This window comes from Salminus brasiliensis, chromosome 3 (genome assembly GCF_030463535.1).
Source record: "Salminus brasiliensis chromosome 3, fSalBra1.hap2, whole genome shotgun sequence".
Lineage (NCBI taxonomy): Eukaryota > Metazoa > Chordata > Actinopteri > Characiformes > Bryconidae > Salminus > Salminus brasiliensis.
Window position 1 is genome coordinate 48,585,602 of NC_132880.1, and position 13,077 is coordinate 48,598,678.

General features: G+C 40.9%; 2 protein-coding genes across 4 annotated transcripts; one reads left to right on the top strand and one right to left on the bottom strand.

Moving 5' to 3' along the window:
* Positions 1-9: 9 nt before the first annotated feature.
* Positions 10-9,449, bottom strand: snrnp25 (small nuclear ribonucleoprotein 25). Of its 3 annotated transcripts, none has more exons than XM_072676446.1 (7): positions 9,183-9,449; positions 8,580-8,838; positions 6,937-7,027; positions 2,172-2,277; positions 2,023-2,097; positions 1,486-1,544; positions 10-666 (listed from the first exon to the last, which is right to left on the bottom strand). In XM_072676446.1, the coding sequence occupies exons 2-6, from the start codon at positions 8,784-8,786 to the stop codon at positions 1,487-1,489; spliced, it is 537 nt and encodes a 178-aa protein (XP_072532547.1). In that variant the 5' UTR covers positions 8,787-8,838; positions 9,183-9,449; the 3' UTR covers positions 10-666; position 1,486. The 3 variants fall into 3 exon arrangements, with proteins under 3 accessions (XP_072532547.1, XP_072532544.1, XP_072532545.1); XM_072676443.1 differs by having other exon boundaries at positions 9,112-9,449; XM_072676444.1 differs by having other exon boundaries at positions 9,073-9,449.
* Positions 9,450-9,808: 359 nt separating this feature from the next.
* polr3k (polymerase (RNA) III (DNA directed) polypeptide K) lies at positions 9,809-13,070 on the top strand. The gene is made up of 3 exons (XM_072676448.1): positions 9,809-10,043; positions 11,404-11,491; positions 12,383-13,070. The coding sequence occupies exons 1-3, from the start codon at positions 9,933-9,935 to the stop codon at positions 12,508-12,510; spliced, it is 327 nt and encodes a 108-aa protein (XP_072532549.1). The 5' UTR covers positions 9,809-9,932; the 3' UTR covers positions 12,511-13,070.
* Positions 13,071-13,077: the final 7 nt, after the last annotated feature.

Here is a 13,077-nt window from a genome sequence, read left to right on the forward strand (position 1 = left end):
TCTATCCAACTATCCCAGCCTATTCTCTCACTGTTCCAGCCCCTGAAGATCGCCCTGTTCATCAATAGCCTTGCTGCATCTCTGCGGTTTCTACGGCTTAACAGATGTACCTGGACTCCAGATTCTCACCACATGCAGGAGGATTATTACATTATCACATCAAGATCTGTGTCTAACATGGAGGCTCACAACAGTGGCATTGGCAGATCACAGTACTTACACAGGACCCTAACCCAAGTCTGATAATTTCGCTCCGCAATAAAAGCCTCTCGACTTGACGTGAAAATAAGCATCAGGTTTTAATCCAAATAATTCAAAAATACAAATAAAACCAGATACTTGATCCGAGGAGCTTCAAACGAGCCATCAGTTCAGTCCATACTCCAAAAAGGAAGCAATATGTATCTACAATTATTATAATAGCACTAATATGAACAATTATAATCACATAATCAATGAGAAATATAATCCACAGGGTCCCGATGCTGGCCGTAGTCCATGGAACAGAAGTGTATTATCAAGAGCAAGGAAATGAATTTTATTAGACACCACCAGGAACCAGAGGGAATATGTAAAGCCTGTGGCCTGTATGGCTGAATAGCAGTCTGCTTATTCCTAGATCCAGCCTCCTGGACCTAGACAGATTCCCACCACAAGCCGGAGGATCTGAAAACAAAAGCCCAGACAGCAGTAAGACTATATTAATATATAAGTAAGACAGTTTTAATATATATATAAAAACTGGACAGATACCAGATTCTCAGATTCTCAGTTGCCTGCTATATGTCCAAATGTTTGTGGACACCCCTCCTAATGTGGCTGACGTGGTGCAATGGATAACACCACTACCTGCCAGTGAGCTACCACACCATGTGGGAGACTGGGGTTTGATTCCCGGGTGGGTGACTATCCTGCGCTACACTTTGGGCAAGACCCCTAACACTACACTGGCCCACCTCTGGAATATGAGCAACCTCATAAGAGCATTCATGCATTCAGCTACTAAGAGTTGCACACATTGACACAGCTTGTCTAGTCCCTGTAAAGAAGCACTACCAATAGAATAGGACTCTCTGGAGCAGATCAACATCATGAACCTATTGGCTCCATGCTGCCTAATGCCAGGCTAGAGGGTTATAAAGCCCCCCAGCATTGAGCTGTGGAGCAGTGGAAGAACTGTGTTCTCCATCCAATACTTGAGGTGATCATCATCCTAACACCACCAACACCTTTTGTTGCTGAGTGCAATCTAATCCTTACAGCAATGCTCTGCCAAAATCTAATAGAAAACCTTCTTCCCAGGACAGTTGAGATAGTTACTCTTTTTTTTAATAGTCTCGATTTCAGAAGAAACAGTGAATAAGTAGGTGTCCCAATACTTTTGTCCATCTAGTGTATTCTGTATAGTGCATAATTGCTGAACAATTTGTATTCGATGTAAGACTGTAGAGCAGATCAAACAGCAGACAGTGTCCACCTTCCTACCTCATTTCTTCACCAGCTTCTTCATGAAAGTCACATCGTCTCTGTTCCTGATCCCATAGCTGAGGACAGAAATGTAGGAAAGTATAAACACTTAAACATCAGGGTGCTTCAAAGGGTTCTTTGAGCGATGCATGAGCGATTTATTTTATCATGCGGTTCTACAAATGGGGTCTTGGGGTCACTGGTTCTATGTAATATATGATGTTTTATTAAAGCGTCTGAATGGTTAAATGGGTTGGGACGGACTTTAAGAAGCAAAAATACACTTCTCTCAAGCCTTAACCAATGAGATCACACACACACACACATTCCCAACTGATCCAGGATGTTCAGTAAATGTCATTTGGGAACTTCATGAGTTAAAATAAATAAAGATAAAGTGCTGTAAGGAGCTTCAAATGTAATTCATTCAGGAACTCACTGAAACCCATTCCCACTTCCCAAATTCCTGATTCCGAACCGATCAATTGAAGCACTGTAAGCTATTCTGCAGTTCCCTTCCGGCTGCCCTCATGACGGGCATTTGTGTGTACTTACTCCTTCAGCTTCCTCTTGTCGTCTTCTAGTCGCTCTCCATTAAAGACCAAGTGAAACGTCCTCCACACATATTTCCTTAAAAGAGAGACAGTGGACACTCAGCTAACTGTGCCAATACTGGAAAATACTGGAGCTGAATATGGGCTTACCAGCTGATGTGTTTGATCCCTCCCTCGCGCTGCTGCTTCAGCTCCATGTACCGCTGGATGGCCTTCTTGAGATCTAGCACTGTAGCAGACTGCACCACCACGATGGCTAGCGAGAAATTGCACAGTATACGTTACGTTCAAGCCTTCATTCTATTCATGATTAAAATGTACATATATTCTTAAATATATTCTTTGTACTCGACACAAAAATAAGCTGCAAAGTCCCAGTCACTGAAAGAAATGCCAAGATATACCGTATAATCGTCAGGATTTTCAAAAATGACCACTTCTGGCCATGCCGCTCGGCCATACTGCCAGTTCAGCTGCAGTATTTCTGTAATAATCTAAAAATGTAAAAATGTAAAAATCTGTTTTCTTTCTTTTTTAGCATTAAATTTCCTTTTCTTACATTTTCTTACAATTCCCAAAAGATTCTCAGTAAATTACCGGTAACTTTCCATGGCTTTCAGCTTTCAACTTTCCTCTGGAACTTTGGGAATATTCCCAAATGTAAACTTTCCGTGAAACTTTTGGGAATTTATGGGAATTTATGGGCTTTTTATTGATGAAGAGCCAGAATGAAAACAAAGGGAAATGAAATAGGAGGAACGAGGCTGTTTTTAAAATTTTAAAAATAGAAGTAAAAAGTCTGAAAAATAAAGAATAACTCAGTAAAGATTAGAGAACCAGCATTTCTACTGAAGTCAGATAACGAAGTACAGAGAGGAGAGCTGTGTTCACCCACACCGAACATCAACAGAGCAATTCTAACAACTCTCTCTCTCCCTCTCGCACTCTCTCTCTCTGGGGTTGAGCTGCACTTACACACTGTTTTCTATTCTTTCTAAAGTTTAAATTTCATAAACCTTCAAAAGCAGTGTTTTACAGACTACATTCAGATGTTAAAAAGGTGTATTTGTGGTAAATAAGCCACTGGTAACCCTCAGAGTTAGGACTGCAGACAGATCCCTTCACAAATGGTGTCATTTTGTGGTGCCAAGCAAATCAGGCGGGTGTGAAAACAGCCCTGCAGTCATTGTTCGCTAGAAAAGCATGTCAGTGCTAGGCCTTCGGGCTGTGATGTTCAAACTAGTACATTAAGGACATTTAGCTGACGTTCTTCTCCAGAGCGACTTACAGAAGAGCTTCCCTGTTCACTTAGCTAGTTTGTATTGTCTAGAGTCCAGACGATCCTCTAATCTTAGACTCTACTCAGTCTGGAGACACAGTCCTCCACACACTCTACACTCTGCACACTAAGTACTCTCAGAAGAGGAGGGTCTTCAGTCTGGGTTTGAGGACAGCGAGCGTTGGACTCTGCTGTTCGGACACCCAGGGGAAGCTTGTTCCACCACTTCGGTGCAGGACAGTAAAAAGTCTGGACGCTCGTCTTCTGTGGATCTTAAAGAATGGCGGGTCGAGCCGAGCCATACTTGAAGCTGGAAGGGCTCTTGGTACCTAAAGCCTTCATTCTATTCATGATAAAATTAAGATTATTTTTTATATTCTTTGTACTCGCCACAAAAATAAGCTGCAAAGCGTTAGAAAGTCCCAGTCACTGAAAGAAATGCCAAGATATACCGTATAAACGCCAGGATTTTCAAAAATGACCACTTCTGGCCATGCCACTCGGCCCTACTGCAGTATTTCTGTAAGCCTTACATTTCCTTTTCTTACATTTTCTTCACTCTGGTCTTTCATAATCGTGCTGCTCTCCAGGAAAAAGCTCTCACACCCTCAGATTTAAGTTTGCAGGGAGTAGGGCTGTAATTTACCGGTTACTTTCCATGGCTCTCAACTTTCAACTCTAGTTCAGGAACTTTGGGAATATTCCAAAATGTAAACTTTCCGTGGAACTTTTGGGAATGTTGAGGAATTTATTGGAATTAAAAGGGAATATTAAGTCAAGTCAAGAGGTTTATTGTCATTTCAACTATATTCAGAGTACACCGTGAGACTAAACAGCGTTCCTCCAGGACCATGGTGCAACACAACACAACACAGTGCAGACAGACAGTACAGCACGATGCAGACAGTGCAGACAATCAGATAGACTGAGCTTCGATTGAGATTGCAGTGCAATTAGAAATGTGCACATTATGTTATTATGGAGAATCAGCCAGGAAACAGTAGAGTGCAGCACAGGTTAGTGAGGTTCTCTAGCAGCTACTTTTAATAAATAAGAAATTGTGCAAAATGCAATGTGCAGAGACTATGTGCAAAAGAGTCCAATGATGCAGTGAGGCAGTATTTAGTGCAAAAATGCTTTCACACTGTCTGGGATTCACATACTGGGTGAATGAGTGTGTGAGGGAGTGTGTGAGGGAGTGTGTGAGGGAGTGTGTCCATTCAGTCTCTGGATGATTTAAAGAAACCACATCAAACACTTTCATCAGTGTACTGTTTTGTTTTTGTTTTGTTTTTTTGGCAACAGCAGACATGAAGGTATAATACAAATAATAACTACGACATAGTTATATAGTTATATAGCAAGCAGAAATGCTTAATTATTTAATTTAACAACCAAAAGTTCAAAAAAAACAAATCAAAATAGCATTCTAATTGTCTTCAAAATGTTAAATAAATAATAAGTATTGATTCTTGGTTACAGAAACCCATTGAGGCAAAAAAATATGGGTATCTACCCTACGCTAGACTTGGTAAGCTAGTCTGAAATGAAATTGCTCATTAAGCTTTTCTAAAAAAACAGATTCCAGCTTGATTGAACAGCTGCTTAAGTGCTTCAGCGCTGTTACTGTCAATAAAGATATCAACCTCCTCAAAACTTGACTTCACGCAGTCCTTTGGTCCAAATGTGTGCTTTCAGTAGTGGTGAGGGTCCGGTTTTTAGAAATCATCTGGACATGTGCTGTACCTGTGATGGAGGAGTGAACAGTGGGTGCAGGGGGTGTGGTCTTCTCAATAGCCCAGCAGTGTGGAATGTGTCTGGGATTGAGGAGCAGCTTTGCTATTCAATTGTTTTGTTTTCAAATCTAATTATTTAAGCCAAAATTATCATCAGTAGATAGTAAGTTTTTACCTTTAGCTTCAAATATTTTATTCCCATAATTCCCGTTAATTCCCAGACTTTCTAAATTCCAGGAATTTTGCAACCATGAACCATGAGCCCTCCACAGGTCTAAGCAAAAGCGTCTCGAGTTCCAGAGAACCATGAGAACGATGTTAAGCATGTTTAAGCAGTCCAGTCTGCATGAAATACATTGTATGGACAAAAGTATTGGGACACCTGCTCATGCATTGTTTCTTCTGAAATCAAGGCTATTAAAAAAGAGCTGATCCTGCTTTTGTTGGAGTAACTGTCTCTACTGTCCAGGAAGGAAGGCTTTCTACTAGATTTTGGAGGAGCATTTGATTTGTGAGGTCAGGATGTTGGATGATCACCCCCAAAAGTACTGGGATCCACTGCTCCACAGCTCAGTGCTCGGGGTCTTTCTACCCCTCTACTAGCCCACGCCTGGCATTAGGCAGCATGGTGCCAATAGGTTCATGTTGATTTATCTGCTCCAGAGAGTCCTACTGTATTGGCAGTACTTCTCTACAGGGTCTAGACCAGCTGTGTGTGTTTGTTTAGTGTGCATTTGCACATCTGCATCAGCAATGGGTGCAGCTTGAAGTAGCTGAATGCATTCATTAGAAGGGGGTGTTTTAGATCCATAAAGAACCAAACAGGGTTCTTTATGATACCAAAAGTGGTTCTTCTACGTCATCACCTAAAGAACCCTGTGTAGCACCTTTATTTGGAAGAGTGCCTCTACTGCAACATAACACAGAACAGCTGATTACATCTGCTTTCACTGTCACTGCAGGCCCAGTAACCAAATGACACTGACAGAATTTTTATGCAAAAGTTTAGCCACCCCCGGCTCAATGACACACGTTGTTTAAATATAAACATAGTAAACAAATACTTTACATACTGTATTTATTAATCAATATATCAGATCGGAAGCAAAAAAAACTAAAAGTGATGTGTTGTCACTTTTGCACACACCACATTTATTTATTTTTATTTTTTAGATGTTAAATGTAGTAAATAATCAGTAAATCTGTTTTAGAATGTGTGTCTGCAGATGATGTGACCTTCACTACCACGTCCAAATATTTGTGGACACCCCGTTTAACAAGCGCATTCAGCTACTTTAAGTTGCACTCATTGCTGACACACATGCGCAAATGCACACACAGCTTGTCTAGTCCCTGTAGAGAAGTACTGCCATTAGAATAGGACTCTCTGGAGTCCTAGAGGGGTATTAAGCCCCCCAGCACTGAGGAGCTGTGGAGCAGTGGAAGAGCTGTGTTCTCTGGAATGATGGTGGTGGAGCTCCATCCAGTACTTTTGGGATGTGTTGGGGAGTTGGGGATGATGAGGTGGGGTGGTGATCATCATCCTGCAACATCCTAACTATACTAACGCTCTTGTAACGAAACACAATCAAATCTTTACAGCAATGCTCCTCCTCCAAAATCTAGTAGAAAGCCTTTTAAGACAATTACTCCAACAAAAGCAGGATCAACACTTTAATAGCCTTGATATCCCAAGAAACAGTGCATGAGCAAGTGTCCCAATACTTTTGTCCACATATTGTTTTTAGACTTAGAAAATGTAACAACGCCTGTAATTTGACCACGGGTGCCCTGCAGACAGTATCAGTTAAAGCTGGGTAATAAATGACTGTGCTGGCAGAAGGCTTGTAAATGATTAAGCTCTGATTAAACAGGTTCTGTTAAAAAAACATCAACTCACGCATGATCTCTCCGTCAGCCTTACACACACGGACAGTCATGGCCTGGCCGTACTCCAGAGCCACTTGAGAGTTGACCTCCTCCAGAGTGACCTACATGAGAGAGGATGAAAATAACAACAAATAAAATCAATGAAATTTAACAGATTGATCAGGATTCCTAGATTATAGTAAATTATTAATGTTAATAAAATTAATAGAGCGTATTACACACCTCACCTCGTTTTTTACACACATGGGGACTTGATACCATATTTAACATTAATATATGTAATTTATTTATTTATACATACATACATATTTTTTCCAGTAAAATTCAAAAATGAGAGTCTCAGTGGTTTCAGAGCTGCTCCTGGAGGTGGCCAGTCTCCTGTTTTTCGGCTAGTATAAGACAACGGCTTTTTAGGAAGGCTGTCAAGTTGCAAATTAGCCATGAAAGCAGGCTGGGACCCCACTAGCTCCCTATTTACACTGCAGGGCACTACTGGGAACGTCAGCCATTTTTCTGCGAGTGTCTGAATCACAAAGTGGAATTGGAGTGTGATTTTGAGGGCGCTACAATCTCCCACAATGCACTTGAAATTTCTAAAAACAGGGTAGCAAAGTCTCTTTGTTACTGAGCAACAGACTTAGAATAGAGCCGAGGACGGCAGTGGTGCTCAGCAGTTAGAGCTCCGGGCTATCAATGACAGGGTTGTGGGTTCGATACCCGGGGCTCGGCAAGCTGCCACTGTTGGGATCCCTTTTGGGATGAGTTGGGGATGATGATGATGATGATAATGAGGTGGGGTGGTGATCATCCTCCAACATCCTGACCTCACTAACGCAGCTATTTTGCTGAATGCAATCAAATCCTCACAGCAATGCTCCTCCTCCAGAATCTAGTAGAAAGTCTTCTCCTCTGGACAGTAGAATTACAGTTTTAAATGACTTTAAAATATATACTTAAATTATCCTAAAGTGAGTGAGGTGCTCAGACTGTAGCCCAGCACTGAGAAAGGATAACGCTTAAAGGATATGCTCATACTAAGATGGGCAAAAGTATTGGGACACCTGTTCATTCATTGTTTCTTCTGAAGTCGACTGTCTCTACTGTCCAGAGAAGAAGACTTTCCATTAGATTCTGGACGAGGATTGAATTGCATTCAGCAAAATATCTGTGTTAGTGAGGTCAGGATGTTGGAGGATGATCACCACCCCACCTCATCATCATCATCATCATCCCCAACTCATCCCAAATGGATGTACATTTACATTTACAGCATTTAGCAGACGCTCTTATCCAGAGCGACTTACAAGGTTACTCGTATTACAGAGGCGGGTCAGTGTAGTGTTAGGAGTCTGGCCCAAGGACTCTTACTGGTGTAGCACAGCACCCACAGTCACCCAGACCGGGAATCGAACCCCAGTCTCCCACATGGTGTGGTAGCTCAGTGGCAGGTAGTGGTGTTATCTGTTGGGATCTGTTGGGATTCCAAGGGCCCAACCAATGGTCGGGATCCCAAGGGCCCAACAGCGACAGCTTGCCGAGCCCGGGTATCGAACCCACAACCCTGTCGTTGATAGCCCGGAGCTCTAACTGCTGAGCACCACTGCCGTCCTCGGCTCCATTCATTTTTCTATGTGTGAAAAATGAACCACAGACCTGGATCGGCAGGTCACAAAGCAGAGGGTCCTGCACCATCATAGCCAGTCCCTCCTCAAAGATGTCCAAAAACTCAGAATGGGGTAACGCCTCCTCGTCTTCCTCTTCTTGCTCTTCCTCTTTCAAGGTTTCTTCAGCTACACTTGCTTTTATTTCCGTCTCATTGATCTTTTCTGTCTGCGGCTCTACCTTTACCTCCTCTTCCATTCTGGACCGTCTCTCCGGGGCCGGCTGGTCCGGCTGGTCCTGCTCTGGTCACCTGAGGACAGATTGACAGCAAACACAGCAGATCATGTTAGAGAGGGAAGATGATGCTTATTGATCATAATGCATGATGATGTTATTACAGATTACACATTTTAACACATGCTGGGATCTACTTCTGCAATTTTACACATGAATAAATGGGTTTAACTGTTAAAATAGAGACACTTTCTTAATAAATGGATGTAAATATTTACTTTTACTGAGTAAACATGTGTTTATGACCAACCTGTCAGAAAACTAAGGGCACAGTACATTAAATACCCACGTTAGTCAGCTGGTAGAGCTGCTGTTATTATTATTTACAGCTTTAAACAGCAGAAAGTTGAATATTTTGACCTGTTAGCTTCCTCCTGCTAACTGCAGCTAACGAGCTACACGCAGCCACCCTGGTAATGAGTCCGGCTGGAAACAAACAGAAACTGCAACGATTACGCGACACTGTCGAATAACCGTCAAATTTAATCGGTAAAGTTAAATTAAGTTGTGTGAGTATTTAAAACGTCTTCAGATGTTTTGTTTAATCGTTTATTGTACAAAAAACGAATTGTGTGTTTTATGTGCCAGAGTCTATTATTTTTGTTTTTCTGCTTTTAAATGACTTAAAAAAATATATACTTAAATTATTGACACCAATCAAACCCTTACATCTTAAATATATCCTTTAAAAACGAGTTAAAAGCAGAAAAGAGCCACACCGTAAACACAGCACTCACCGTGTCCCCCGTTATAGCGTCGGGGGAACCAAAAATACTCGCTAGATCCCTAAAGCAAAGACTCTGACACATAAAACACACAATTACAGCACAATTTACACAAAACCTGAACCTGAAGATGTTTTAAATGCTCACACAACTTAATTTAACTTGACCGATTAACTTAAATTTGACGGTAATTCGACAGTGTCGCGTAATCGTTGCAGTTTCTGTTTGTTTCCAGCCGGACTCATTACCAGGGTGGCGCGTGTAGCTCGTTAGCTGCAGTTAGCAGGAGGAAGCTAACAGGTCAAAATATTCAACTTTCTGCTGAAAACTGAGGATTTAAATCGTCTGCAGAAGGAGATTAAAGCTGTAAACACACAGACAGGAGATGCTGCTGTTCTGTCCGACCTGTGGAAACGTGTTAATAGTGGAGGAGGGGCAGCGCTGCTACCGGTTCGCCTGTAACACATGTCCGTATGTTCACAACATCACGAGGAAGGTAAGATTTAATTAATATTAATAATTAGATAATAATCAGTAACATTATTAGATCTTACTCACTTACTAAATAACATTATGCATTTTATTTATTTGATTTCATTTGTAAACAATGGATTTTTTTATTAAACAATGTCATTTTTATTAATATCACATTAATATTAATCTAAAATAATATTTAATATTAAAATGAGCATAATCGCACCTCTTGTTAAGATGAATGGCAAAGACAGTAATAAAGAGACTGTTACAGTAGTATGGTTGTTGGTAAAGCTGCACAGTAATCAGACACATGTTTAGATTTCACCAACATTTAAAGCCCTTAAAAGCCTGAACCTTTAAATACTTGCTGGGGAAAATGTATCCCTTTAAACCTGAGTGTTTATTTAACATTCTGAGCTATAATTTAGAAAAATAAATGAAATAATACTGTTTAATGAGTGTTGTTTTGTCCTCAAGCTTCTGAAACCAAACTAAAACATATAGAACAGAATAGTTTAACCCCTTCTTCTCCTCTGAGTTCTCTTAATTATACTAATTAATATTAATTAAGTCATGTTAAACATAGACTTTCAGCCGTATCAGTATGTTGTTGTTGTTGTTGTTGTTGTTTTCTGGTGTTCACAGATAATCAACCAGAAAACAAATCAATTCTTTTTTTATCTGGATGTTTTATGATTATTTTATTATTTTTTTTTAATTAATTAATTCATTTCATCATTCATTATTAATTCATTCATGTAGCATTATATATATTTGTTTATTATTATTATTTATCTTTTATATATATATATATATATATATATATATATATATATATATATATATATATATATGAAATATTTAATTATCAGACTGGAGTCTGGAGGTCTGGGGGCAGTGGTGGCTCAGCGGTTGGGCAGTGGTGGCTCAGCGGTTAGAGCGCCGGGATATCGATAACAGGGTTGTGAGTTCGATTCCCGGGCTCGGCAAGCTGCCACTGTTGGGCCCTTGAGCAAGGCCCTTTACCCTCTCTGCTCCCCGGGCGCTGGAGTTGGCTGCCCACCACTCTGGGTGTGTGTGTGTGTGTGTGTGTGTGTGTGTGTGTGTGTACACTCACTGCCCCTAGTTCACTAGTGTGTGTGTGTGTGTGTTCACTACCACAGATGGGTTAAATGCGGAGGACACATTTCGCTGTACAGTTACACATATGTGCAACTTTACCTTTATCTTAAAAACATATTTAATGATAAATATATTGAATTCCTGAAGAGCATAGCAATAACATTTTATTCATTTCACTACATTTGTAAATCTCTATGAACACTGGATCATATTTCAGTCACTAATCTTGATGTTTTTAATTTATCTGGTCTTCTCAGGTCAACAACAGAAAGTACCCCAAACTGAAGGAGGTGGATGATGTTCTTGGTGGAGCTGCTGCTTGGGAGAATGTGGATTCCACACCAGGTAAAAAAATAAATATACGTTTAAATTAAGAGGTTAACAAATTCAGCACTGATCAAACATGGGAACATATGAAACACTATTCTGGCTCTCTCTCATTTGGACGCTGCTGTCGGTGAGCAAACTGTTTGGGTGCAGGCTGTAACAGTAAAGCTCCGCAGCTCCGTGTGAATTTTTATATTTTATATATAAGAGACAGCTGAATGCTTTTGTATTGTTACCCTTACAGACATCTAATATATGGCCATATATATACACACACACAACATATAATATTGGGCATAAGAGATATATCAAATATATCATAAGGATTGCACGCAATCAAATCCTCACAGCAAGGCGTCCATATACTTTTGTCTATTAAGTGTAAATATGAAAATGCCCTTTTTCAACTACATTGGCTTTTATGTCGGATATGTTTCACTTTATTTGGATATAAGGGAATTCCATAAATTCTACTATGGGCTAGTCTGACATCTCTATATGGCCGTTTATCAGATTTCTGTATTGAGAGCAGTTATTAGACAGACATTCAGATCTGACTAATATTTTCAACTGGTGATTCATTTCTAAATATAAATTCCAGATGAGTAGAACAGGGGCAGTGGTGCTCAGCGGTTAGAGCTCCAGGCTGTTGATAACAGGGTTGTGGGTTCGATACCCGGGCTCAGCAAGCTGCCACTGTTGGGCCCTTGAGCAAGGCCCTTCACCCTCTCTGCTCCCCGGGCGCTGGAGTTGGCTGCCCACCGCTCTGGGTGTGTGTGTGCTCACTGCCCCTAGTTCAATAGTGTGTGTGTGTTTGTATTCACTACCCAGATGGGTCAAATGGACATATTTCAGTGACAAAAAAAAAAAAAAGTGCCCGCATCACCCTTCCTGTCTGTTTACCCTCAGAAACCTGTCCGAAGTGTGAGCACCCAAGAGCTTACTTCATGCAGATACAGACCAGGTCTGCAGACGAACCCATGACCACTTTCTACAAGTGCTGCAGTCCACAGTGTGGCCATCGCTGGAGAGACTGAGTGGGGGCGGTACCTCTGAATGGACTGGTTATTTATGGACGCTGTGAAGAACAGCTCACAGCTTCTCTGACTCTGAGAACCTGAGAAATGGAGGGTTTAGAGGTAACCTATCGGGGTTGAGTAGATGGATTCTTCAGCACACTTTAAAATAAAGGTCCTGTGGGGTTTTGGGGGTTTTGTTTTTGGAGATGCCACGAAACAGAGGTCTTCAAATCCTTGAGTCCAGTGTCCAGTCTTGGGCTTTGTAATCCTTGGCAGGTGTGACACTGCATGGCCAGTCATTGTCATGAACTCGTCCCTTAACGTCCAGAGGGATCGAAATCCAGGACTGGAGGCTGGATTCGAGGCCCTGATTTGAAGACCGGGGATCTAGAAGAGTGTAAAGATCTTTTAAAAGTGTAAAGACTATTATTATTATTATTATTTTATATATATATAGGCATGGTTCATTATGGAACCAAAGGAGGTTCTTCAGTTGCATCACTACAAGAACCCTTACATTTTCAAGAGTGAATTGCTTTGGTGGATTAACAAACTCTTATGTTGAATAAATGAATAAAAAGACAA

Excerpts from the sequence above, each read along its gene's own strand:
- snrnp25 (XM_072676446.1), bottom strand. The coding sequence starts at position 8,786 with ATGGAAGAGGAGGTAAAGGTAGAGCCGCAGACAGAAAAGATCAATGAG. Across the intron at positions 7,028-8,579 it reads TTTGTGACCTGCCGATCCAG|GTCACTCTGGAGGAGGTCAA; the intron begins GTCTGTGGTTCA and ends TCTCTCATGTAG. Across the intron at positions 2,278-6,936 it reads GGCTGACGGAGAGATCATGC|CCATCGTGGTGGTGCAGTCT; the intron begins GTGAGTTGATGT and ends ATTTCTCGCTAG.
- polr3k (XM_072676448.1), top strand. The coding sequence starts at position 9,933 with ATGCTGCTGTTCTGTCCGACCTGTGGAAACGTGTTAATAGTGGAGGAG. Across the intron at positions 10,044-11,403 it reads TTCACAACATCACGAGGAAG|GTCAACAACAGAAAGTACCC; the intron begins GTAAGATTTAAT and ends TGGTCTTCTCAG. Across the intron at positions 11,492-12,382 it reads GAATGTGGATTCCACACCAG|AAACCTGTCCGAAGTGTGAG; the intron begins GTAAAAAAATAA and ends GTTTACCCTCAG.